This window comes from Mus caroli, unplaced genomic scaffold (genome assembly GCF_978045245.1).
Source record: "Mus caroli unplaced genomic scaffold, Mus_caroli_1 scaffold_2, whole genome shotgun sequence".
NCBI lineage: Eukaryota > Metazoa > Chordata > Mammalia > Rodentia > Muridae > Mus > Mus caroli.
Genome location: NW_028227257.1, coordinates 164,688,634 through 164,716,140, shown reverse-complemented (window position 1 = coordinate 164,716,140; position 27,507 = coordinate 164,688,634). Strand labels below are relative to the sequence as shown.

The 27,507-nt window shown below is 36.5% G+C and overlaps 1 protein-coding gene across 1 annotated transcript in view; it reads left to right on the top strand.

Moving 5' to 3' along the window:
- Malrd1 (MAM and LDL receptor class A domain containing 1) overlaps window positions 1-27,507 on the top strand; it is a 745,053-nt gene that overhangs the window by 617,031 nt on the left and 100,515 nt on the right. Inside the window, exons 34-35 of the mRNA XM_021156265.2 lie at window positions 11,863-11,988; window positions 20,085-20,151. Coding sequence (XP_021011924.1) covers window positions 11,863-11,988; window positions 20,085-20,151 — 193 coding nt within the window. The remainder of the gene's footprint in view (window positions 1-11,862; window positions 11,989-20,084; window positions 20,152-27,507) is intronic.

The window sequence follows — 27,507 nt, the reverse complement described above, 5'->3', positions numbered from 1 at the left end:
GTAATACTTTTTAAAAAGCTAGACAAAATCTAAAGGAAGACTTGAGCTATAAACCAATCAATTAGTAATCAATAAAAATGCATTGGTTACCTAAAAGCAAAAGGGATGTTGTTGGGGATAGTCATTAAGGAGACCAACAACAAAGAGCATGGCAAGAGAAGGGGGATGGAAGAGGGGATTAATTAATAATAAGTACATATAAAAATTATCTTAAAAGCCTAGAGACATATGGCTCCTCTGTTCCCTGAGAAATGCAGTCTCCAGATCATGTACTACTCTTGCACAGAACTTCAGTTTGGTTCCTGGCACCCACATGAGGCAGCTCACAATGGCCTATAGCCCCAGCTATCCTCTATGGCCACTGTAGACACCTGCATGCACAAGTGTATTAAGCCATCCATAGTCTCAAATGAATATAGATGATTTTTTACAGTATTTTACATACTCATTATATGCTCCTTAACATTGATTTAACAAAGCACACATTGAAAGAGACTGAGAAGACATGATTGTAGAGGCAGAAAACCTTCCCTTCTGTCCTCCACGATCCAAGTGGGCCCATGAATTAAACTGTAACATGGGTTGGCAGAAATAAAAAGCTTTGCATGGCACAGTTATCCCATAAAAAAAATTAAAAATCAGAAGAAGCTGTCTGGTTAAGGGTTTATCAACAGGAATGAAGGCACAGTATTAAACTCTATAGGTAGAAATTGAGGGAGGATTTACATTGTGGGTTAAAAATGGTGTCCCATGTCTGCTCGGGGCTCAGGCCACTGGTCAAGGTGGTACGCAGGAAATTTGACTACACACACCCACCTCCATGCTGCAGGGCAGGAGTCGGGCTGTGAGAAGTCACAGAACCCTACTCTGGAGGTGGAAAGCAGTCTGAGGTCCCCATGGGACTGTCAGTATTGGCTCGGTGTGGGGAGTGGTCCTGGCTTGCACAGAAGCCGAAACCAGAAGGTTCCCAGGCTCTCAGACATCCCAGATCTGGATGCCATGGAAGAGCTGAGAATGGACTGGGGGACTCTGGCCCTGGGTGAAGGGAAAAGGGCAGGAGGGAGAGTGCTCTGTTTGGGTCCTACCAGGACAAGAGTCTTTTGGCGGGTGGGTTGCTTTGGTGGATACCCTCTGTGAATGCTGAGAGGCCTCCCTGCAGGAGTTAGGCACACTGCTCCTTAGAGGAAACCTGCTCCATTTCTCCAGCACAATGGGTCCCGAAGAAGCAGTCCATGGATTTAAGGTGTATATTGTAGAAAGGCAGAGAGAGGGAGAGAGTAGAGTGGTAGAGGCCAGCCATGGCCAGGTGGAAGGGAGAGGAAAGGGAACGGGTGACAGGGGGAACAAGGAAGCAAGAGGCAAAAGTAAGAGAGTAAGAACAAGAGAGTAAGAGAGGGATGGGAGGGGGCAAACAGCCCATTCTATAGTGGTCTGGGTCTAGATGGCTGTTGGCAGGTAACTGGGAGTGGAGTCCAAACAGAATACCAGGAGTTTGGGGTGTTGTCCTGGGAGGCATAGCTGTAACAGGAGCCAGAGGCCCAAGGGGCATGGCCAAACACCTGCTGTCCCTTGCAGGCAATAAGTCACCATACTGGGTCTCCAGGGTTCAAAGCCTGCACTTGACCCAGGACCAGGCTGCCTGTACACAGCTCACCACCCCAATGTAATTGTTGGAATTATGTTCAATTTATATCTGAGAGAAAAGAACATTTTATTGGACCTAAATGGGGAATTGTTGAGGCTTTATCTTTACCTGTATATTGTTTTTTTTTTCTGATAAAAAAACAACATTTAATTGGAGTTGGCTTATAGGCTCAGAGGTTAAGTCCATTATCATCAAGGTGGGAGGGAGCATGGCAGTATCCAGGCAGGCATGGTGCAGGCAGAGCTGAGAGTTCTACATCTTCATTCAAAGGCTACTAGAGGAAGACTGACTTCCAGGCAACTAGGGTGAGGATTTTATGCCCACAACCACAGTGACACACCCATTCCAACCAGGTCACACGTATTCCAAAAAGACTACACCTCCAGATGGTGCCACTCCCTGGTCCAAGGATATACAAGCCATCACAATGTATATCACTTAATATTTATGTATGTCATTCAAAAGTAGTTTCGAAAGATCTTCATACTTAGCATTTATTGCTATATAGTCCGTATCCTTCAAGTGTCATGGCATAAAGTCATCTGTAGGTTCTTGGGTCAGATATAGGAAGCAGTCTAGCATAATTGTTCTGGTTTTGCCATGCTTTAAGCTAAAATATTGGTTTAGACTATTGTTCTCTGAAACCCTACAGTGTATATCTGTCCCCATCATGTCCATTTGACAGGAATACTGTTGTAATTCTTTGCAGTCTTCAGTTCTTCCCTCTGTAGGGTCTGCACAGACATTTCCCAGACAGAGCTACTAGCTGTAGGATTCGTGCTTATATGAGCCTTTTTTCAAGCCATTAAAGAAGTTTTATGAGCATAATTAAGGATGTTCCTCATTTAGCAAGTTTAAAAAAATGTAAAAGTTAAATATGAATAAAATATTTAAGTTGATTAACTTTTTCAGAGGAGTGGCAATAAATTTTCTTTTTTTTTTAAATTTTTAATATTTTTTATTACGTATTTTCCTCAATTACATTTCCAATACTATCCCAAAAGTCCCCCATACCCCCCCCAATTCCCTACCCACCCATTCCCATTCTTTTGGCCCTGGCATTCCCCTGTATTGGGGCATATAAAGTTTGCAAGTCCAATGGGCCTCTCTTTCCAGTGATGGCCGACTAGGCCATCTTTCGATACATATGCAGCTAGAGACAAGAGCTCCGGGGTACTGGTTAGTTCATCATGTTGTTCCAACTATAGGGTTGCAGATCCCTTTAGCTCCTTGGGTACTTTCTCTAGCTTCTCCATTGGGAGCCCTGTGATCCATCCAATAGCTGACTGTGAGCATCCACTTCTGTGTTTGCTAGGCCCCGGCATAGTCTCACAAGAGACAGCTATATCTGGGTCCTTTCAGCAAAATCTTGCTAGTGTATGCAATGGTGTCAGCGTTTGGAAGCTGATTATGGGATGGATCCCTGGATATGGCAGTCTCTAGATGGTCCATCCTTTCATCACAGCTCCAAACTTTGTCTGTGTAACTCCTTCCATGGGTGGTTTGTTCCCAATTTTAAGAAGGGGCATAGTGTCCACACTTTGGTCTTCATTTTTCCTGAGTTTCATGGGTTTAGCAAATTGTATCTTATATCTTGGGTATCCTAAGTTTTGGGCTAATATCCACTTATCAGTGAATACATATTATGTGAGTTCCTTTGTGATTGTGTTACCTCACTCAAGATGATGCCCTCCACGTCCATCCATTTGGCTAGGAATTTCATAAATTCATTCTTTTTAATAGCTGAGTAGTACTCCATTGTGTAAATGTACCATAATTTCTGTATCCATTCCTCTGTATATTGTATATTGTAATACTAAATGCAGGTCTGCAAGACTTGGAGTCTGCACATAGACCCTTGGACCCTGCCCTCAAGTTAATTCTGATTGGTAAATAAAGATTCAAACAGCCAATAACTAGGCAGAAGAGACATAGATGAAGTTGAGGTTTCATGGTGTTGGGGAGAGAAGACCAGGTAGAGAACATATAGGAGGAGGAGGGAGAAGCAGCCATGGGTTAGGAGTCAAAAGAGCATGGCCCCAAGGGCTGCCCAATTGGAGCTAAAGTCAGCCCAGATTAAACATAGTTAAAACTCGTAGTTGGGTATTCTAAGCTTCTAGGCTAATATCTACTTATCAGTGAGTGTGATTGAGTTACTTCACTCAGGATGATATCCTCCATATCCATCCATTTGTCTAAGAATTTCATAAATTCGTTGTTTTTAATAGCTGTGTAGTACTCCATTGTGTAAATATACCACATTTTCTGTATCCATTCATCTGTTGAGGGACATCTGGATTCTTTCCAGCTTCTGGCTATTATAAATAAGGCTGCTGAGAACATAGTGAAGCATGTGTCCTTATTACATGTTGGAGCATCCAACACCCAAGATACAATTCACAAAACACATGAAACTCAAGAACAAGGAAGACCAAAGTGTGGATATTCGATCCTTCTTAAAAGGGGGAACAAAATACCCATGGAAGGAGTTACAGAGGCAAAGTGTGAAGCAGAGACTGAAGGAATGTCCACCCAGACACTGACCCACCTTGGGATCCATTCCATAAACAACCACCAAAACCAGACACTATTGTGGATGCCAACAAGAGCTTGCAGACAGAAGCCTGATATAGCTGTCACCTGAGAGGCTCTGTCAGTACCTGACAAATACAGAAGTGGATGCTCACAGCCATTCAATGGACAGAGCACAGGATCCCCAATGAAGGAGCTAGAGAAAGTATTCAAGGAGCTGAAGGAGTTTGCAGTGCCATAGGAGGAACAACAATATGAACTAACCAGTATCTCCAGAGCTCCCTGGGACTAAATAACTACCCAAAGAAAACACATGGTGGGACTCAAGGCTGTAGCTGCATATATAGCAGAGGATGACCCAGTTGGTCATCAATGGGAGGAGAGGCTCTTGGTCCTTTGAAGGTTCTATGCCCCAGTAAATGGGACTACCAGGGCCAGGAAGCAGGAGTAGGTGGGTTGGTGAGCAGGGGGAGAGTGAGGAGGGAATAAGGAATTTTTAGAGGAGAAACTAGGAAAGGGGATAAAAGTTGAAACGTAAATAAAGAAAATATTTAATAAAAAATTAAAAGCTACACATTAAAAAAAAAAAAGACTCATAGTTGTCCATAGTAAAGTAGATCCTAACAGCATGCAGAGTAGGGTAGCCCAGATCTTATGTTGTTTAGGGCTTATTGTAAAAATAAAGGCTGTGAGTGTGTCTTTCATTCTGGAACATAAATAGTTTAAGGTGGGGTAGAAACACCAGGAGGGATTAAATAATTACTACAACACCAGAGATATTCTAACAGTGTCTCTACAGCATTACTGTTCTCTCAACTTCCTGCCCTAAAATGGTGGTGTTGCCCTTTTCTTCTATTATGGAGAGTGACTTTCACATGTGACTTTTACCTAATGATGTTAAGTGGTCAAAGAGATTGTCCAACTGCTGTTTTCTAAATGGCTTTCCTAAAACAGTAAATATGCATGAGAGGTATATTTTAACCCTTTCATGGTCAGAGACAAAGGAGAAAACATAAGAAGAACTATTAGATTAAATAGAGTCTGTGGTGTTACTGGAGAAAGCCATGGAGAGTAGGCCAAACTACAAATAAATTCAATAGTTATGTAAAGGAATCTACTCCATGATATTTGACTCTGCATGGCTTTACTTCTGTATATTATGTACTTTAGAAAATAGTCCTTTGCACTAAAACTAATCCTGTTCTTCTTACTTCCCTTCTCTACATTCCTTATGACTCTTACTTCCTAAAAACCAGTGAGCTTTGGTTTAAAATGGCTTTATGAGGAGCAGCTGAAAAGGAAGCCTTGGTTTCAGACTGCTGTCCATGTAAAACACAATTTATTTTGCTTGCTTCTAGGACAAAGAAGTTTGCAGCCTTGGGTTCTTTGGTCCAGTCTATTTTCTGGCCCTAAATTAATGCAGTTCCATGCTGGAGTTCATGTTGATCTTTTCTCTGAGTCCTTTTTGGTTGTATTTCTGTCTGGGTTATATGTAGAAATATTTTTAAACCATGACCTACTGCACCATTTTGCTAGAAAGCTTGCATCATATTCTAAAGCATCAATTAGGAGGGATAGTAATTGACATTGCCTTACTTGCCCTGCTCCACAGAGTTTTAAAGTTCCTAAAACAATGTGTCAAAGTCAGAATTGGTCAATTAGAGCTTTGTAAAAATGTAACTTATTTATATAAAAAAGTTTCATTTATATGATTTAATTAATACAACCATATACAGTGTCTTTTGTAACACCTTAGTCAAACTCTTCTTTATAAAACAGAATATAGAGGGACATTCCTTGCACAAGAACAAAGGCAACACACAGTCTATTAAAAGCAAATTGTGTGTGTGTGTGTGTGTGTGTGTAATCAGAAATACAGTGTGAAGCAGAGACTGAAGGAATGTCCATCCAGAGACTGACCCACCTTGGGATCCATCCCATAAACAACCACCAAAACCAGACACATGGATCTTATACAGATTTTGTCAATTATGCTACACTATATCCCATACTGGAAATACAATCAATGGAGAAGAATTATTTGAGCTGTTTCACCCAATTTAGTTTTGAGAGTTCTTTAATCAAATTTTAATGTGAAGTTGGACATGAAAAATGGTGTTTTTCAGTATATGCATCTCCATTGCCCGAACATGCTGGCTCTGAAAAATTGAAGCAATACTTTGTATTGAGAAATTCTTTCTAAGGTGCTGAAATATCAGTTCACAACAATATCTATTATTGAATTTTCAGTAAATGTAGGATACCCTACTTAGTACTTAAAGTTAGGAGCAGAGAGTAAAAACTTATTATAAATGAGAGGACTGGACTGAAAAATTGGAAAAAAATAATAACACTATAGCTCAAGCAAATAAAAAAGGAATATATGACAAAACTTAGTCAACAAAGCATTAGTATCAGTAATATACATCAAAGCCAGCACTGGACATAGAGTGCTTTTTAGAACATAATACAGCCTCAAATATAGAAAATCATCTTAAGAGGAAGAGACAAGAAGATGGTGAATTCTTAACCAGACTGATCTATATAGATAAACTGTCTCAAAACACACACACACACACACACACACAAATATAATGTCTTAAATATTTGTATTTCTAAAATAATAATTTAGCTGAGTGGGCATAAAACATATAGATCAAAAGTCATTTACTTTATGTGAAAGGATAGTTCAAATGAGCTAATAATAAGAATGACTTGAACCCTATGTGGAAAGGGATAGCTAAATATCTAAGGGAAAGATGGGGTGATTTTTCCAAAGGCTTAAATCATTATAGAGTATACAATAGTAAATAAATTATACTACAAACCAAATAAAATAGAAAACAGAGATTTTCTACTTCCTTTAAGAGGCAGAGATGATTGTATACAAATGTATTTGTATATTTATCTGTATGTACAAATATATGCACACACCATTTTAAGAACATTTTTTAGTTTCTATGGATTTTATATGCTGTAACATTATAGTTAATGAATTTTCACAAATATCCTTTAGAGGTAGGCAACAAATAGTGAATGTAGCTAGTATTAATTGGCATTTATAAGGCATTGAACATGTATTAATATAGAAAATGATATGACATTGATTTTCTATAACAATATATGCTTATGCAGTGAAGAAACTCTCCAAAATCAGCCCAAGTAATACTACAAAGATTACAGAAAATTTTTATTTGTAAATGTCTCATGAACAGTATTTATCTTTTGCCAAATTCTTTTTCATGCATCATGCTTTAATGTATGTGGGTATACTTATTGCAATCTATCATTCTTAGAGGCTGATATACTTACGAAAGTAATCCTAACTAACGTAAATTATTTTGTAGATACAAACTCATTCACTTGGAGATATTGTTTTAGAAAATAAGTAATATATGAATGGTTCATCAGAATGACTTTTCTGAAAGAAAAAAAATTTCTTAATAAGTTATAATTGTTGTATAAACACAGCAAGGGGACTAAGGACATGGGTCAGTGGATGAATGGATGCTTAATTTGAGGGGCTCCTTGAGTACAGACAAGTGTGCTGGTAGGAGGAAAGGAGAAGATGGAGAGAGGCAAGTACAATAACTTAGTATCTCTCTCTTAAACAGCATCTTATTAACTCTCTGAGAAATTCTTTTAGTGTATTTTGAACATGTTTATTGTCTTTCCTCAAATCCTCCCATAACTATCCTCTCCTCTTTACCCACACAACTTTGAGTTTTCTGTCTCCACTCAATAAAGTTCATTATTAAAAATTTTTCAATTAGTCTTGGGGTGGGGTTTGCCCTGGAGTGTGGATGACCCACTAGGTGATACATCACCAAAAAAAACAGATTCTCCCTCCCTTAGAATCTATCATGTGTCAATACTGGTAGTATTTAATGCTTATTCCCTGTCTCTATGCTGGGAATTTGTCTAGCTTTAGCTTGCATAGGTCTTGTGCTAGTTATCCATTTGCTATGAGCTCATAGCTACAACTTTCCTGTTATGTCGTCTAAGTGCTCAGCATTTTTAATAGCCAAGTTAGACATGAGCTACTGGAATGAAAACTACAAATGTCATAGTGTATATGCAAATCTAGCACAGAGCAGTACAGACATGTGTTCTGTCCTGGAATTAAATCTCTCCATTACTTTTATTGAAATGTCTCAACATGTCTCAATGTTTAGTGAAACTTTAAAATAAGTTAATGGTGAAAGAATAATATTTTATTGTGTGTGCATTATATAGTTGACCATATTAATTTTATACAATATTTCAAGACCTCTATAACATGGATTTAGTTGCCCGTATTTTAAGTTAGAATAAACTAATTGTGACTATTATAAGAAGAGTTAGCTGATTCAGACAGCTAATCTGCAGACTATCACTGACAAGAAAAAATATTGATATTACAGCTGACCTAACAAATAGGCAATAATAAAATATAGTGATAAGGGGTGATCTTAGGAAAGAGATTCATTTTACATCTCCAAAAGTTTCAGTAACTTTCATGAGACACGTCAGTTACTAGTGAGAAATATGTCAACTCCCTATGTCCCAGTCTACCTCTTAAATTTCTGTCTAACATGGGTGGGTCATACATACGTATATAACAAATATTTTGTAGTTGCATCCAAAGGTATAGCTGAGTTTGACCAATGGGTAGAATCATCAGAAATTCAGCACAGTGGGAAGAAAACATGTGTTTTGCAGTAATGGTCGCCTTTCCTTATCCAAATGCCACATCACTGTGGCATTTTGGCGTGGGGTGTGTTTGTTTGTTTCTTTCTTTGTTTTTTAGTTATTACATAATATCCATTATAATGGTAATTTTAAAGGTGTACAGTTTTCCTGTCGCCCAAATGAATGACTATTAGACTTATTCAATCAAACTTTATTGCACAATACCTGGGCACTCATTGATCTATTTTAACCTCTAATCTGGCTACCTCCCAGCCAAAAATATCCAAAGTACTTGCATTTTATTATTGATCTGGCTCTCTGGGCTTAGATGTGTTTTCTTATGATGTTTCTTCTTGCCACCCACATAGGTGAATTCTTCTTACTCTTTTCTTTCTCCCCATGCCCTGATTGTAGATGTCTCACATTATTCTCTCTTCTCCCTAGTCATTTGGCTCACCAGCTTAAATTGACAAGGCAGAGAAAACATGATAAGCATTTTACACAAACCCAAAACAGGAGATATTTGGAATAAGCATTAAAATGCCATATCCGGATTGCTACAAGATATGAGGGCAGAGAAATCAGCATTTAAAAAACAGAAGGATAATATTTACATAGTCCACAAAAATATTATGCCTGTAGTCTATACTTATTTATGGGCTATAGCATGACACACATACACAACACTCAATGGCCATGTTGGATATTTGGCAAGTCCATAACTTGGTATACAAAGCATTGATTAGGATTAGTACTGAGGACATTTCCACTTTGCTCACTATTCTAAAACTATCATGCCAGTCAATGCCATTCCTAATTACCCTGCCATGCTCTAGCCATTCTTTCTACTCATCAGCTCACCAACACATACCCTCCATCCTCTTCCTCCCTCACCAACTTCTCTCACATTCCTTATGTAATGCATCCTTTAAATCCAATTTTAGGTAACTCTCCTGTAAACTCATATTCCTTGGCCAGCCTCACTGACAGTAACTTTCATAGTGTTTTATGTGTGCCATTTATCTGAGACACAGCTCTGTATCACTGTCTCATCACAGCATCATGAATCAGTAGGCCATCAATTTTGGAGGGAGGTTAGTATATATTGATTGATGGAACAAATGCTGATATCAGGAAAGCTTCTAGAAATATAGATTTCTGTAATGTCAAGCTAGACACCATGGCACACTCCTGCAATCCCAGAACTCAAGAAGCTGAGCCTGAAAGACCAGAAGTTACAGGTTAACCTAGGATACACAGTATGACCCTGTCCCACACAGATGAACTATGGTTTTTCCATTAGTTTTTAAGGGAAAACATGATTCTTCATAAATACATACCACTTCAGTTAGTGAAAAAGGTTACATTTCCATTGGCATTGTAGTAATCTATATGGATTATTTTAAAATATTGGTCTCACCATTAATTCATGTGAAGAGTCTGATAGCTAAGGAAGCTTGATTTTGCTATAGAAAAAGACCTTCAGTTATCAATTGATATTCCCACATAAAATTGCAAACACCTTAGAGTCTTCATTCTTACAGTATTTCAACTTCGGCAAAGCACTCAAAATGAATACTCCAGTCCATTAATTTTACATCCCACCTCATTGCCAGGATTTTTGGAGGAAGTGTCTATCACTGATCTCTTTGTGCCATTTTGCTTGTTTCTCAAGATGATTGTCTTTTAGAGTCCTGCTTTCTTACTCACAGAAAATGTTTTATGACAGGCATGAATCTCTGCTTTTATACTTCAGAATATCTTAATGAGTTTCAACAAAAATTCTTTCCATGATAATCTAGGGTTTTATGAGAAAAGCACCTCTAACCAATCCATGTGCTCTAAAGTCAGGCCAAACTTGCCTTAGAAACCCCAACAAGGAAGTTATCTGCTTCCATCAGAATGAAACCAATGCAGTAGAGGCACATGAATGCTAAGTACTAAGTTTCAGTAAACAGTTATGCTCTAACAGATACATAGTAACCACTCACAGTAAGTGTCATCTTCTTGAAAAGTCCAAAGGACAGGTTGTTATCTCTCATCCTGACCCCTTCCCATACTTTCTCTCTCCCTTTCTCCTCTCCCTCCCTCATTCCTTCTCAAAAGGATATTAATAATGCTTGTTCAGGGTCTTAGCCTTATGTCTTCACTTAACTCTTAATTCATTTCTTTGAGGCTCTATGTAGAAATAGAGTTCCATTAGAGTTTAAGTTCTCACCATCAGTTGTAGGCACACATAAACCAGAAGATTACATATTAATTTAAATTGTGTTTAAAGAACTGTTTTCTCATTACATGGGTGCTACTCTCCTGGCCTCACAAGAGATGTAGTTACCTGCACATTATCAGCACAAGATCAAGTCAATCAAAACTGTGGCATCCATAGGGTAGATAATCTCTTGGCCCCTCCCATAACTGAGACGCTATTGTTAGTTGAAAGTAGCTGGAAGAGGAAGAATCACTTAGAGGATGTGGGCACTGCAAAGATTCACAACTCTAGTGAAAATCCACCTCCCATATGGGCAGCACTAGCTAGTTTTTGAAATGACAGGATGTTGGGAAGGACATGTGTCAAGCAGAATATGGGGACAATTGGACAGGACATTTAAGAGAATACAATTATATTTCACTCTATACAAGTATGAAAATTTCAAGAAAAAATACTTATTTTACGTGTATGGGTGTACTCATAAACATATTTCTACACTTTGCCAGAAGTATATCTGAGTACCACCTGTGTGCTTCGTGCACCCAGAAAAGCACATCAAATTCCCTAGAATTGGAGTTAAAAATAGGAACTGTGAGGAACACTCTTGTAATCAAATCTAGGTCCTTTGGAAAAGGACCTAATGCTCTTAATTGCTGAACTTGTAATAAAATAAAATTCCAAAGGATTCTTTTCAAAAATATATTTTTATAAAGAGTATGATGACTATCACTTCATTATGAGAAACTCATTCAAAAACAAATTTAATTGATACCATTGCTCATTTTCATCATCATTTTTTTTTCAGTCAATCAGAGCTGCCCCAGTGGAGCTTTGGCATGTAACTCATCCGGCCGCTGTATCCCAGCTCACCAGCGCTGTGATGGTACTGCCCACTGCAAGGACATTCAAGTAGATGAATCCAGCTGCTCAGGTACTCCTTTTCCCTTCAACATTTCTTTGCAATTCAAACTATTAACTAAATCCGATGTGCTAAAATATTAAAATCAGATTTTCTAAATTATTATAGGTATGGATTTATAGTGTGGGTTTGGTGACAGGAAGATATCCTAGATTATTTAAAAGTTTATAAATGAGTAATGAACTCTTTATTATTCTATAGTGTTCACTAAATAATGAAAGCTAGAAAGCAGGCAGATGGTGCAGTTAATTAACTACTATCCATGCAAGCATGAGGACCTGGGTGCAGATCCCAAGCATCCAGGTAAAAAACTAAGCATAGGGGACAAATGTAACCCTAACATTGAGACAACAGGAACACGGTGTTCATTGGGATTTTAATCAGTGAGCTCGTAGTTTCCATGAGATCCTATCTGAAACAAATTAGGTTGGAGAGAGACAGAGGAAAACAACCAACATTTATATTCGACCTCTATACACATATGTATGCAGCCCCCCTCCAATGCACACACACCCATGAACACACAATACAAACACCATTCATATACGACAGCATTCATAACACAAAGAAAAGCAACATACAATTTTAATTTGATATAATTTGTCATCCTTAGTATTTAATAATCTATAAACATTCACTGTGTTCTGTAATAAGGAAAGCCTACAGTATAATGTTAGTGTCTTTATGAAGTTTCATCCTTTGTCCTACTTTTTGATGAGAGTATTATATAATTTAATGTTACAATCTTCCATAAACATATTAAGTCTTAAGTTGCCTTTGAAATATTCTTTATTTTTCTCACCTTGGAGCATTCATAAAGCATAAGATCTGATAACATACATTAGTTGTTCTATGTATAAAAACTGCTCTAAAAATGCTATGATATATTATACAAAGTTCTATGGCATAGTCCAATGCTGTCTTCTCTCCTGAGTAATTGAATTTTTATTTCATGCAGGGAGTTCATAAAATAGTAGAGATTTGGAGGCAATATAATTCTGTCAGAACTAAAAGATAACATAAATCAACAATAGGAGATATATGTGATCATATTTCACATTAACTTGGAAATATTTTATGTCAAGTGTAGGTAAGAATATATTTTATATATTTAAAGATTTACACGGAATTATGAATTATGTGATTCAAGCATGATATAGTTTTAGCTCACAGATGGGTCATTTATTAAGTTCTTATTTTTATGAGTATATTAGGATATGAATAAGTAAATAGATATAATTCCACAATATATACAAAGATAATCTACAACAACATTATTGTTTCTCATTATTTCATTACTAAGCATCTTAGACCTCAGTTAAGTGACCCTAAAGGAAGACCTGTTACTTTGTTGAAAGAGAGTAAGGAAGACGCTGGAGACAGAGATGCATGGTGAATCAGGTCTCATCCCTTAGGGACTTGGGTAGGAAGATTTAGAGTTAGAGTCCAGTCTGAGCTATACAGTGAAACTTGGCAACAAATAAATGGAAAAAGGAACTAACAAAGTAGTAGTAATACACTTCTGTTCTTTGAAACTTGACACTTTGCTTATGTCTATGTAAAGGTAAGGTTTTCTTGAGGACATCAATTTATGAGCACCAATCAAACTATGCTATGATTTATTGCTTGCTCTGACATGATGTACCATTAAAAATAAGGTCAGAGAAACAGAAGATTTGTCATGCATATACTGAGTGATAAACACTCTGTCTATTTCAGTCAAGTACCCATCACTCACAATCCCCTTACAAAGTACAGGTCACACTGACATAGCTATTGGGATGGATTGACGTAAAGAGCTAGTGAAGCCATTGTAATAGATAAAATCCATACTATGATTTTTCTATATTTTATATACTTTGGGATTTCTATCAAATATAATAAAGTTAATACCTGTGCTTATAAGAATGCCTTCAAGACATATCCTTGATACAGATCTGGCAATGTACATCATACATTTCTATTTTCCAAACATCAGCTTCTTTGATGGTCAGCCTAGCATAGATTCTGAGAAGATCTAGCATTCCAGTGGCCATCATACCCCATAGTGGCCTCACAGCAGATGGTGGGCATCTGACCTTACCCACTTCCGGTTTTAAGTTGGTCATTAAGAACATCAAATTCAGACACAGTGTGAAAATTTCAATGAATTTTTTCAGTCCCCCAAATTACATTAGAAGGCTACAGTATTTTCAAGTTGTGATTGCTTATGTAACAGAAAAAGAAACCATCAAGAATTCCTCAAACTGAAATTAAACGGAAGCGATTCTTCTAATTATGTGCAGTGGTAGCAGTTCATAAGTGTGTGCTAAAACAAGACTATAATTATGACGATATTCTATTGCAAATAGAATTAGAAAATAACATCAAAATATAAAATTGTAGGATGAGACATTGAAGGTCTAATATATATGTAATGTGTGATTATGACATAGCTTCATAAAGTTTCAGATGGTTAAACAAAGCCAAAGCCCTAGCCAGGTGGTGGTGGTGCACACCTGTAATCCCAGCACTTGGGAGGCAGAGACATGCTGATTTCTGAGTTCAAGGCCAGCCTGGTCTACAGAGTGAGTTCCAGGACAGCCAGGGCTACACATAGAAACCCTGTCTCAAAAAACCAAAAATCAAACAAACAAACAAAAAACAACCAACCAACCAACCAAACAAACAAAACAAAGCCCTAACAATTCCCAGCCAGTATCTTGGAACCACTTCATGTCTCAGAGACATAGCAATTCTTCTTATGGTCCTTGTGGTAGGACCTCAAAATATAGAAAACAAAACGAAAATCTGAGTTCAGGTACAGAGCACCAGTGTAAAAAAATCCAGGTTCAGTGGTCCATGCTTATCATCCTATTGCTGGAGAGAGACACCTATTTTTCTGGGGCTAGCTAATGAGACAATTAAACAGATTATGGTGAGGTGTAGGTCCCAGAAAAATATCCCATCTTAAAATCAATATGGATACTGTATCCTGAAAAATACAAGGCTATCATATCGCTTCTTCAAAATCATACATAAACCATCTCACATATACATTCATACATGCATACGCTTTGCATGTATATGAAAGAGTATACACTGGAGACTTGACATAGCTTGCTGTATAAGTTTCATACATCACTTTAAACCATACACAGATTATTGTCCACGTCTCACACATTCATAGTGCATCGACCCCACATTTTGGAACTGAAGTAAATATTAAACGTTTGACACTTTGAGAAATGCAGCTCTGTATGTTAAATGACTAAACTTTAGTTAGTTTGTTGTCCTTCACTTACAACCCAAATACGTTTGGTTAATCCCACTGAACCTCCATCTCTACACAATGTTCTAAGGGCTGAAAAAGCAACATATGCCAAACTATTTAGGTTGTACTTGGCTCACAGCAGGCCTTCAGACACTGGTGATGGTGCCTATAATAATAGGAGCTAGGATGAGGAGAAGCTGGAGATACAGTGGATGAAATGCAGTTTAGTTTCTTGGCCATTCAAAGAATTCTTCCAATTCAGAGATGAGTGAGAACAAATATTTAATGTCTAATATGTACAACTCTTTAATATACAAAAAATTAACTATAATTTCATCTTCCCAGCTGCCATAAATCCACCTATCTCTCTGTCTCTGTCTGTCTCTGTCTGTCTGTCTGTTTGTCTGTCTGTCTGTCTGTCTGTCTGTCTCTCTGTCTCTGTCTCTCTGTCTCTGTCTCTGTCTCTCTCTCTCTCTCTCTCTCTCTCTCTCTCTATATATATATATATATATATATATATATGGTTTTATTCTGGATATATATATGTATACATCTCTCTATAGATAATAGATAGATTGATAGATTATTTTAAATGAAAAATATGCATATAAATCCCAAGGTCACCTAGGCCATAAGTACCTGATACCAGGTAACACAGAGAGAAAATTAGAGCTTGTGTGGCTATCTATCCTCCCACAAATATTTAACGAAACAGATGCCACATTCAAACCTCTATTTTACTCAGATAAAGAATAGGTACCTAGTTGTATATTTAAGCATAAAGGTTGTGCTTATGTGTGTGCTTGTCCTTGTTTAAATAATAAACCAGAATGAGAATAAATGTGAATTTCCCCACAAATGTTATATGACAATGAGTTATATTGGCTTGCAGTCACGGGATCATAATAACCAGGGCAGATGGTCAGGCCAGTGGGAGTGGTCACTATGCTACAGAACAAGGGGTCTTGTGTTCACTGTAATATACTCTCATGGATCCTTTCATTATGTTCTTAAAATAATGGACCTCTTCATTTGTAACAAACCATAACCATTCCCTTCTCCACTTCATTTAGTGTTCAAAATCTCTAAGAGAAGATTAAAATGAAAATAGACTGTATTTCCATTTAATGATCTGCTATGAATATATAAAAATCTTCACAGAAATAATCCACAACTCTATCAAAATGCAAATATTGAGACTAGGGACAGATCAGTCTACAAAGAATTTTTTGAAAGCCCAAGGAGAGGAGATTAACCACATAGATAGATAGATAGATAGATAGATAGATAGATAGATAGATAGATAGATAGATAGATAGAATATATATATATATAGATCATAGATAGATGATAGAATATATATATATGTATATATATATATATATATAGAGAGAGAGAGAGAGAGAGAGAGAGAGAGATAGTTTAATAGATAAAAAGACAAATTAAAGCCTGCCTTGTTGGTACACTTCTAATCTAAGTCCCAGGGAGGGAGAGACTGGTACATGTCTGGTTGGTGACCTCCAGGCTAGTTAGAGGTACTGCCTCAAGCTAACAAATAAACATTAAACAACAAGCAAATTAAAAACAACAAAGGCATGAAAGATGGTAATGTGGAAAGACACCTGAGCTTATCCTTTAGCCTCCACATTCACAAGCACACAAACACAAACACACACACACACACACACACACATGCACACAAAGATATACACATACACTACTACCACAATCACCAGCAGCAGAATGACTTTTACTCTAGTCAGCATCCATGTTCTTTCCCAAGTACTCTACTGGATACAAGGGAACACATACTGATGTTCCCTTAGCATCATGTTGGTGAGCAGCTTCGTTCATAGGGATCACAGTGAGGATTAGTGGCTCCAGAGAGAGGTCAGCAGTGCTTGCTGTATAGATTGTGAAGACTTAGAACGTCACACTTGGATTTTTGTTTCTGTTTGTTTGTTTGTTTGTTTGTTTGTTTGTTTTTGTGTGTTTGGCTAGTTTTACTATCTGCAATAGAACAAAAACATTATTTGAAAAATACTAATCTACACTTAGGAGAAATAAGCATGAAATATCTGCATCTACTTGTATCTCATAATTAATAGGCTTCTTTTCTTAGAGCATCTAGTTTCTTGTTTTTGAAGGAAATTTTCCATTCTATTCTGTTCAAGGAGGAGCATCACTTCAAGGAAAGATGGTTTTTCACTCTCATTGCCAACTCTGTAAAACCCTAGTTACTTAAATAAAACCAAGGGAGGCCAAGATGGGAAAGACACTACTGGGAAAGCAAATTTTTGAAATATTTTGAAACCCAAAATGACACTTGACAGTAGACACTAAACACATGCTATTTCCAGACTCCCCTGCCTCCCCCAGCTTTTTCTTTCCTAATGCTATTGGAATGTTATGGCACTGGCTGGATAATCATTCTCAAACCACCTTTCCTCCAGTAGTCTCCTTTAATCAACAATGCCTGCAGAACATTTCTTTTCCTTCATAAATAATCTTTTCTTTTCCCAAGTTATACTCTCATTCTCCCTCTGTCTCTTTCCATCTCTCTGTCTGTCTCCATCTCTATGTCAGTCTGTGTCTGTCTGTCTGTCTCTGTCTCTGTCTCTCTGTTTGTCTCTGTCTCTGTCTCTCTCATTCTAAGTTAACTCCTTTTGGTGTGTCTCCTTGGCACCTATATCAGTGACCATAAAGTGATTTGATAAAAAAAAATGATAATAATGATGGCCTATATGAATTGGAAAGCTTCCAATCATGCCTCTGACCCACATTTCATATAGGTCACAGAGCTGTCAATGCCATGGAGATTCAGAGTGCTTCCCTTTGCATGTCCCATAACCATGCCAAGACAGCATCATCTTTCCTTGTGTAATTTTTGTTCCCCATCAATCATTAAACTATTTGAGTAAAGCCACAGACTAGCCAGTGACCCAACAAAACTGGAACATTATTCTTTATTCCTCCAAATAATCATGAAACTGTTTTGACTTCAGAAACTTAATTGATTATAAATTCTTACATCTCTTATCCATCTGTCCCATTCTTAGCCTATTCCTTTAGGAAGCAACTGTCTCTTTGCTGATAACTAGCAAAGACTCGTAACTGTATTGGATTTATTCTCCATTTCCTCTTTACTGGACAGACTGTAGCCAATGTTCACTTTCTAAGCATGAATCATGCCAAGTCCTTTCTTAAAGTCCTAGCTTCCATTAATCTATATGCTCTGAGCTCCTGTATATCTGACTCATTGCAAATCCAACTAGGTTGAATGTCCTCCATACTGAATTCATTTAAGCAGAGCAGTGTCTATGCTTACAGCACAAAACATGTGATTGTTGGCATAAGAAGATACTGACTCAAATGTGGAGAGCATGATTTTGCTAAGATACCATACTTGTTGTTCGTATCAATTTTCTATGTCCATCTAAAATGCTGCTCTCTGTAGAATGTATTTGGTGTTTCACTTACTACTTTTCCTGCTCAATGAGTCTGGACTATCATGCTGGTCATGCCTGCATAATTTTATGATGGCATCACTTATAAAACAAATACTGTGATAAGGTGTTCTCAGACATTCTCCACACAACTTTAAAATAAGTCTGTTTTTAGTTCTATTTATTAGAAAGGAAACACAAAAAATGTTAACAAGATTCTCAATATTCGTTGAGCTAAGAATCAAACTCAGATGGCGGTTCTAGTAATGAAAGCCTCAAGTGTTTTAAATTGCTAGTATTATTATTTATGACATTCCCAGGTCTAGCTCAGTGTTAGATATTTAACATGTGGTCAGAATAAAATTGTTGTATTATTATATTAAAATTTAAAAATGATAGAAGTTTCCATCAAGAATTAAAGCTACAATAGCTCAAACAGGGTAGAATGGTATCCTGAAAGAATGGCTATATTTTTAAAATGATGCAAGCTGTGGAAACAGAAATCTTGGCCAGCCTTGGTGCATCAGGGAAACAGCGTGAATACATGTACCACAGGGAGCTAAGGACAAAAAGTGCTTCTACAGTGGAAAATATATGAACGTATATGACTTAAAACTTTAAAGTATTTACCGTCCTGCAGACCATTTAAAAAAAAATAAATGTCCATGGCAAAATAGAGTGTATTGCCTGCATTGATAGAATAGTGCCTGGGGTAAATAGGACAATGTGAAATATGTTGGCATCACTCATAGACACAAAGGCAAAGCATATGTATGCACAGGAGTGCCAGGCCTCCCATGCAGAACATTGATCTGCCATAATTCAGAGACTTCTATGGCACATAAGAGATGGTTCAGTAAACACAAACTTCTAGTGTGGTCAAAAACATGTATTTCAGACATCTCAGAGATAAATAGATTGTACCTAATCTTGGGGAAAATACCTTCTTATTTTTTTCAATTTTTTCTATTTTTATTAGATATTTTCTTCATTTACATTTCAAATGCTATCCCAAAAGCCCCCTATACCCTCCCCCAGCCCTGCTCCCCTACCCACCCACTTCCACTTCTTGGCCCTGATGTTCCCCTGAACTGGGGCATATAAAATTTGCAATACCAAGGGGCCTCTCTTCCCAATGATGATAGCTGCATATGTAGCAGAAATGCCTTCTTTTACAGTAAGTCACTCAGATACTTAAGAGAACAACAGCCATCTAGAATACCAGGGGGCCCTGGTCAGAGTGGAAGTGAGAAATGTGCATATGAAGAATTTCTAGCTTTTGGTAACCTAGAATTTATCTCAGTTGTCCTCTGTGATAAAGTTTAGTGCAATAGCTAATACTAATATGTTCTCCTTTCTTACAAGAATGTTTATAATTAACTCTGGCATTTGTGATGCTTCTTTTTCAGAGTGTCCAATACATTATTGCAGAAATGGTGGCACTTGTGTGATAGAGAATATTGGTCCCACGTGTAGGTAAGAACATTACTTAATTGTTTTTAACATGTAAGTCAGTTTGCATACTTATTTGTCCCAAGGCTTGAGATAATAGAACATAAACCAATATATTATTAGCCAAGTAACAATACTGCATTATGAAACTAATATACAACTTTCTGCATGTATAAGTTTAAAAACATGAGTATTTCAAGAAATATTGGGTGTTTGATGCAATTTTACGTTTTCAACATTTTCTAGCATGTGGGATGCAGCATTTTAAAAATATGTATTATCTGAATTTGATGTTTATATGCTTTCAAAAGATTTTTGTTTATGTCTTTGAGTCTCACTCTGTAACCCAAACCAATCTTGACCTTGCCATAGTTCTCCTGCTTCAGCCTTCCCAGGGCTAAGTTTATAGGTGTGGGACACCACACCACACTTGGCTCCAAAGAAGTTTTTCTTTGTCTAATTTCATATGACTTTTGTTGCTACTTAGAGAATCAGTGAGTTTAGTCTAATGTCTAATTCTATTACCTTTTTATTTCAAATCCCATATTTGACTCTCCTAATAAGAAAGAATAAAATTAATTCATAAGGAAGATGATCTTCTGACTTGCCTATGGATGTTTGTGAGGAGAATAAAGATACCAATAAAGAATACATTTGCATACTCAGAGCAAAAATAAACAAAAACAGGCCTTGTGAGTTCTTTTGGGAATTGCTCATACTGCATATCAAAGATTTTTTATTTTTTTCCCTCATCCTGTAGGAAACAGTGCAAAAACTCTCATAAACTCCAAAGGAAATGATGCATATTGTATTATATTTGTTATCTAGTAGAGCACTGCCTATATTACTTTGCTTATTGCAAAAACCTATTGAAGGCTGGTAATTCAAATTATAATGAGGCACATAAATATCTAGAAAACACTCACCAATAGCTATCTAAGCTCTTAAAACTTTTTGAGTATCACTCATATGTTTGAAAAGATAGTTCCTTTCTCTCTCCTGCAGGAGATTATGGAGCCCTGCACTTCATTTTAGACCTATTGGCTACTGAGGAATTCTAGGGGCAGGGTAGGTACTATCTTTAGCTGAGTACCAATTAGGAATCCTATCAGGCTCCAGTAGATAGTTTCAAACCCATGGTAACAAAGATGATCATGGTCTAGAGTGCCTAAAGTCACTGAGTCTCTAACAATCCCAAAAGCCATCAGTTTGGGAAGGCTGTTTTTGTGTGCCAGGTGGCAAAAAAAATGGGAAGGAGATTGTGGAGTGATTATAAGGATGCTCATTACACATGTATGACATTGTCAAAGAACAAACTCAACAAATGCCTCAAGCGAAACAAAACAAGACAAAACAAACAAACAAAACAACAAAAACAGTAAGAGCATCGGGCCAATCTGACAGCGTAGAGAGTAAAAGCACTTTATAGCTAGGACTAAGATCCCGAGTGTGATTCAAAAAAATAGAATGAGTTCAAACCTAAACCCCAGAATCCATCTGGTAAAAGAAAAGAACTGACTATCTGAAGTAGTCCTCTGACCTCCATACATTGCAGTAGTACATGTGAGCCCAAACAGAGGCTTGTGCAATCTATAGCTCATCTGGATATCTATCTCTATATCTACCTATTTAGCATAAAATAAAATTTATTAAATAAAATTAATAGTAAACTTTATTATGTTCTTTAGATATGGCTTTAACATTGATGAAACTGAATTACAAGTGATTTTCTTAAAGTGTTTTGTCTCTTAAATCCATTATCTAATTGATTTCACATCTCAGGGTTATATTTTTCTTCATATTATTCAGCATGGAAGTTTACTATAAAATTTAGCTGATTTAGAGACAATATACATACTATTCATTGCTAAAATCTCTCCCAATGAAACTGAAAAAGCAGCCATATGATGTTTATTGAACATCAGCTAAGTGGATGAAGCTTTTTAGTGTCAACTGTTTACAGTAAGGCAGTTTCCAGTGCTGTCCTCTTCAACCCTGTAGAGCTGGAAAGCTCACTGGCTTTAGATAGTCTCAGCTGAGCAAGCAAAGAGCTCAGCATTCTTGGCAACTTTCTCAAGTACTTAAATAAACTTTAGCAATTGAAATCCAGATGTAGAAGCACTAAATGTATTTCTCTCAAATACAAAACTCAAAAGTAGAGGACAAACTATGATGGAAGACAGAGAAAAGGATAGGATTTCAGGAAGGAAATTGATGGAGCAAAGTTTAAGTGTACTGCTAAGGAGGTCCAAAAAGTATATTAACATATTGCATATGAAATAAATACTCGTATCAAAGAAAATAACTTTAAAAATAATGATCATAAGCAAATTTCTTATAATTTACTGTTATCAACTTTTTAATAATATTTTTATCCTTGACATTATATTATAATTATAATTGTATCTGTACATGTTTTGTGCATGTTCCATAAATAAATATATTGTGCCTGATCTAGTGAATGAAAATTTCTAATAGCAAGTCATTTAAGTACACTAAGGACATCAGTCCATCCCAGAGAGCAGGGACTATGATCAAGTGTGAACAAGTGAGTATAGTAAAATGGATGCATAAGGAGGGGAGTTAGGAGTCAGCATCCAATGAAACTGATTGGCAAAAAACAACAAGAAAGAATACATTCAAAATTATCAGCAATTATTATAAATATAAATATTATATTCAACTAAAATGCAGACTATGTCAAAGTGAAAAATGATACATATATACATATATATATAATTTAAACTAATTTATATTTTAAACTAGAAACACACCAAGAAGAAAACTAAAAATGAAAACAATTATATATATGTGTGTGTGTGTATGTATGTATATATATATGTATATTAATGAGTTTAAACTCGTTTTAATGGAAACATACTCTGAAAATAATTTAAAACTCTCAAATGTTAAAAAATGGGCAAATACTACAATTACCAAATATACAAAATAAAAATTCTTAAAACCTCAAAAATCTCATTAACAAACACTAAGGAAGAAACAAACATTGCACATACACAGGTTGAGGTTTTTTCTTTTACTCTTTATTATAATACTAAGTGTGGGCTCCAAGACCTATGGTCTATTACATGTAGCCGTTATGACACTGTCTCCTAGTTAATTCTGAATGGTAAATTAAGATGCCAATATCCAATAGCTGAGCAGAAGAGACATAGGTAGAGTTTTGCGGGTTTTGCAGGAGAAGAAGACCATGAGAAGAAAATGTAGGAGAGGAAGAAGGAAAAATTGTCATGGGTTAGTTGAGCCATAATAATATGGGCCTGAGGGCTAGCTGATTGGAGTCAAGAGAAGTCCAAATGAAACATAATGAAAAGTAATAACTCAGGTTATCTATAGAAAAATGGACTCTAAGAACATGGATAGTAGGCAACATCCCAACTCTTGTGTTGTTTAAGACTTATTGTAAATATAAAGACTATAAATGTGTATTTTGTCCAAGAACTTAATGACCCTGCGCCAGGATTAAAATATTTTCTACAACATACACAGCAAATCCATTCTTATAATTTTCCACTTTTTAATGCTTTGTCACATCAATGACCCACAGATAGTGTGTATAAAGTAATCAGTTACTTGACTAAGCAGTAAACTGTAATAAAATGCTAGAAAGTATTGTTTGGGCTAATGATGTTTGTTTGTTTTTTAAAAAATAATGTCATCAATAGAAAAACAGGAAACAGCCTAGGGCATTTTATGTGAATTATCCTACATTCAAATATCTTTTAATCTTTAAATTTAAAAAAAAAATGAGTTAGAAAGATTCGTCAGCAGGTAAAGAGCTGAGTGCAATCCTGAGGGTCTGAGTCCAATCAGAGGAAGAAGAGAATCCATACCATAGTGCCGTATTGTTTTCCTCTGACCTCCCCACGCATTCTCACAGTACTCCCACCACACATCACACACATCAACATGCACACACACACATAATAACTAGATTTTATAAAGATAAAAGACGACATAATTTCTCTACCTTTATCATTTAAAATTGGCAATATTTGAGGGTACATCATGTTTTCTCGTTGATAATGAAGATCATAACTTTCATCACCTTTTCATGATCCAAACACAATATATACCTGATGTGGAAACAGCTGTTGGAAAAATGTGCTAACCAAAGAATAAATGAAGTAACGAGTGAAGGAATGATTTCGTTTATGCAAATCAGCCATCTATAATTTCACAGAAAATATCATTATGTTAAAGTATGTTCTCAGCTGGGCGAAGTGGCACACGCCTTTAATCCCAGCACTTGGGAGACAGAGGCAGGCGAATTTCTGAGCTCAAGGCCAGCCTGATCTACAGAGTGAGTTCCAGGACAGCCAGGGCTATACAGAGATACCCTTTCTCCAAAAACAAAAGAAAACAAACACACAAACAAAAGTATGTTCTCAAGTGTATTGAGATACCAACTCATTATGTCATCATAAAACCAATTAGCAGTCACAAATGAAATACTGGGGAATTTCTAAGTCAGTAGAAAGAACATACTGAGAAGCACATGGTGCGTTTATTATGTGATCAGAAGTTACTGCTTTATTCCAATGACAGAAGAGGGTGCTCTTAAACTAGGAACTAGTACTTTGAAAAAATCAACAAGATAGACAAACCCTTAACCAGTCTAACCAGAAGGCACAGAGGCAGTATTCAAATTAACAAAATCAGAAATGAAAACGGAAGCATAACAACAGAAACTGAGGAAATCCTACAAATCATCAGATCCTAATGCAAAAGGCTATACTCAACAAAACTGGAAACTCTGGAGGAAATGGACAGATTTCTAGACAGATACCAAGTACTGAAGTTAAATCAGGACTAGATAAATGATCTAAATAGTCCCATAAGCCCTAAGGAAGTAGAAACTTTCATTAGTAGTTTCTATAGGATAGATAAATTACATCTAATTTGGGTGTTAAAAAATTGAGACAGTCATAGTATAGTAGAACCGCTTCTGCTGCTAAGAGGGTTTGCTGCCTTTCCAGTAGACCTAGGTTGATTTCCTAGGATCCACAGGCATATGGTATAAAACATGCTGACAGATAAAACACTCATATTCATAAAATAGCATTATATCTTTAAAATGATATGGTACATTAAATACTTTTTCCTGAAACAAAAACAACCAAACAATCATTGGCTTTAATGTCATTATTATTCATATTCAAACCTAGGCCTTTGAGGCAGAATCTATGACTATAATGTTTTAACTCTGTGGTATCTTGTCTCTTTGGAGTTTGACTTTGTGGCCTCTAATTCTAGAACTGCAAGGTCCTGTGAGTGTAGTTTTTATCTAATTTCTAAAGTAAGCTAAGACTTACTGTTTTCAGTTGTGTGCTCCTCTTGAACAGAAAGAGCACTTCCACTTCTGTAGGCTTGCATTTGACTTTATTAGTTAAGAATATTCTGAAGTTTGTTCTAGCTCCATGGTTGCTGTTCTAATCAGTTAGTGAATTGTCTATCTATAATTGTCTTAATTATCTCCATAGCAACACAGTATATTTCTTTACAAGTTGACATACTGAACAAGTCAACAAAATATAAGACCATTGCCTCTCTTGTTATTTTTGAAGCTCAGTGTTCACGTGCTTAAAGATTAAATATATGACCATAGCTACAGGAAAGTGCTGCACATGAAGACAACTGGATACTCCAGAGGTCAATTTGGAGAAGCCCATGTAAGATTGGGTGCCATGTTGTTGAACTTTTTTATTCCAATTTCAATAAATGGAAAAGATGGCATTATAGAGAAATAAAAATTACCAAGTTAGCCAAAAGTGAGAGTCAAAGATGCCCTCTCTAAATTTGCTTTATCTTATATCTCAAAACTTGGAAAACATCATGACTGTCATTAAAATATATTATATTCTTGAACAAATTAAGAGAGTGGATGAAAGTGTTATCATCATAAATGTGGTATCCATGTTAGGTAATGTATATATGAAATAGGTGGATTTTGTCACTTGACAATGTACACATACATAAAAATATCATGTTCCACACACCAAATGCATACAATCTTTTCTTTCAACTTAAAGATTAATATTTAATGGATTTTGGCAAAACCATTATAAATCACTATCTTTCAGGCATTTAGATTATATTAACTGAAGAGATTTTACCCAAAGGGGCAAACAAGAAGGACATAGGTGCTAAACATATGGACAATAAGAAAAGCCACAAATATTTTGCAGATATACATAGCTGATGCAAATTAAATAGAATGAGAAAAGAGTTTATCATTGTAGCTAGACATAAGATAAATGAACCAGATTGGACTGTGTTGGGGACTAGTCCTATTGCTTTGATTCGATAGGGAATATGCGTGTCCAAAAGCTAAGGGTCCTTGACCCCAGTTGGTTGTTGATCAACCAATAAAGATGCCAGTGGCTAATGGTTGGGCAGAGGGAGATAGAGTTTCACGGGTTTGGAACTGGGAAAAAGAAGACAGAGTATCACCATGATGCAGTGGGAGGCAGATCAGATTTAGAAGTGCAGGAGAGAGCCAACAAGCCATTTAAGAATTTGGGTGAATGGCCACTGGCTACTTCCCCAATTGGGCCTGGAGTGACAGGTAAAGGATTAGAACTGCCCATCCATCATTTAGCTAGTTTGCATATTAAAAATAAGCTTGTGTGTGTGTGTGTGTGTATTTTATTCGTAGATCCAAGGAGCTAGCTGCTGGGCAGGTGGCTGGAGGAACACGACTTCCCAGCAGCATAGAGCTGAGTAGCCAAACCCCACACAGTAGGACAGATTTTCAAAAATAATATTAATAATTGAACCAGAAAGCTGTGGAAGAGTCTACTCAGAAACAGGAACACTGTCCTAATACATTATTCAAAGCTGATAAACAACAGCACAACCAACCACACAAACAAAGTTGAAAAATGCAAACAAAGGAACTTTTAGGGATTACTTTAAAAATAGATGGGAACAAGTGTGCAAACCACTGTCCAATCCTATCAATATTCAGTTCCCTACAACAGTGGGTTATAGAAAATCAGCTCATCCGTCTTATCAAATCCCACTAGCACTCTGTGTATGCAATCATGTCTTAAACAAAGGAAAGATTTACATGTTTACCTGGAAATTTGATCATAAACTTAAAGGCATACCTCGAAATTAGTAAAGACACTTATGAACTCAGAGCTTTCCAAACAATACTATGAACCTGAAATGGAATAGATAAATAATTTTTGGAACAAAATAATCTACTTCTAGGCAATATAAGTACATGAAACTAGCATAAAAAGCAAAATTTCAAGTGGATGGTTAGGAATAATTTGAACAGTCTATGAATTAATAATAAATTAACTTTAAATCTGTATAAAATTGCTTTTAATTATTTCTGATACCATGCAT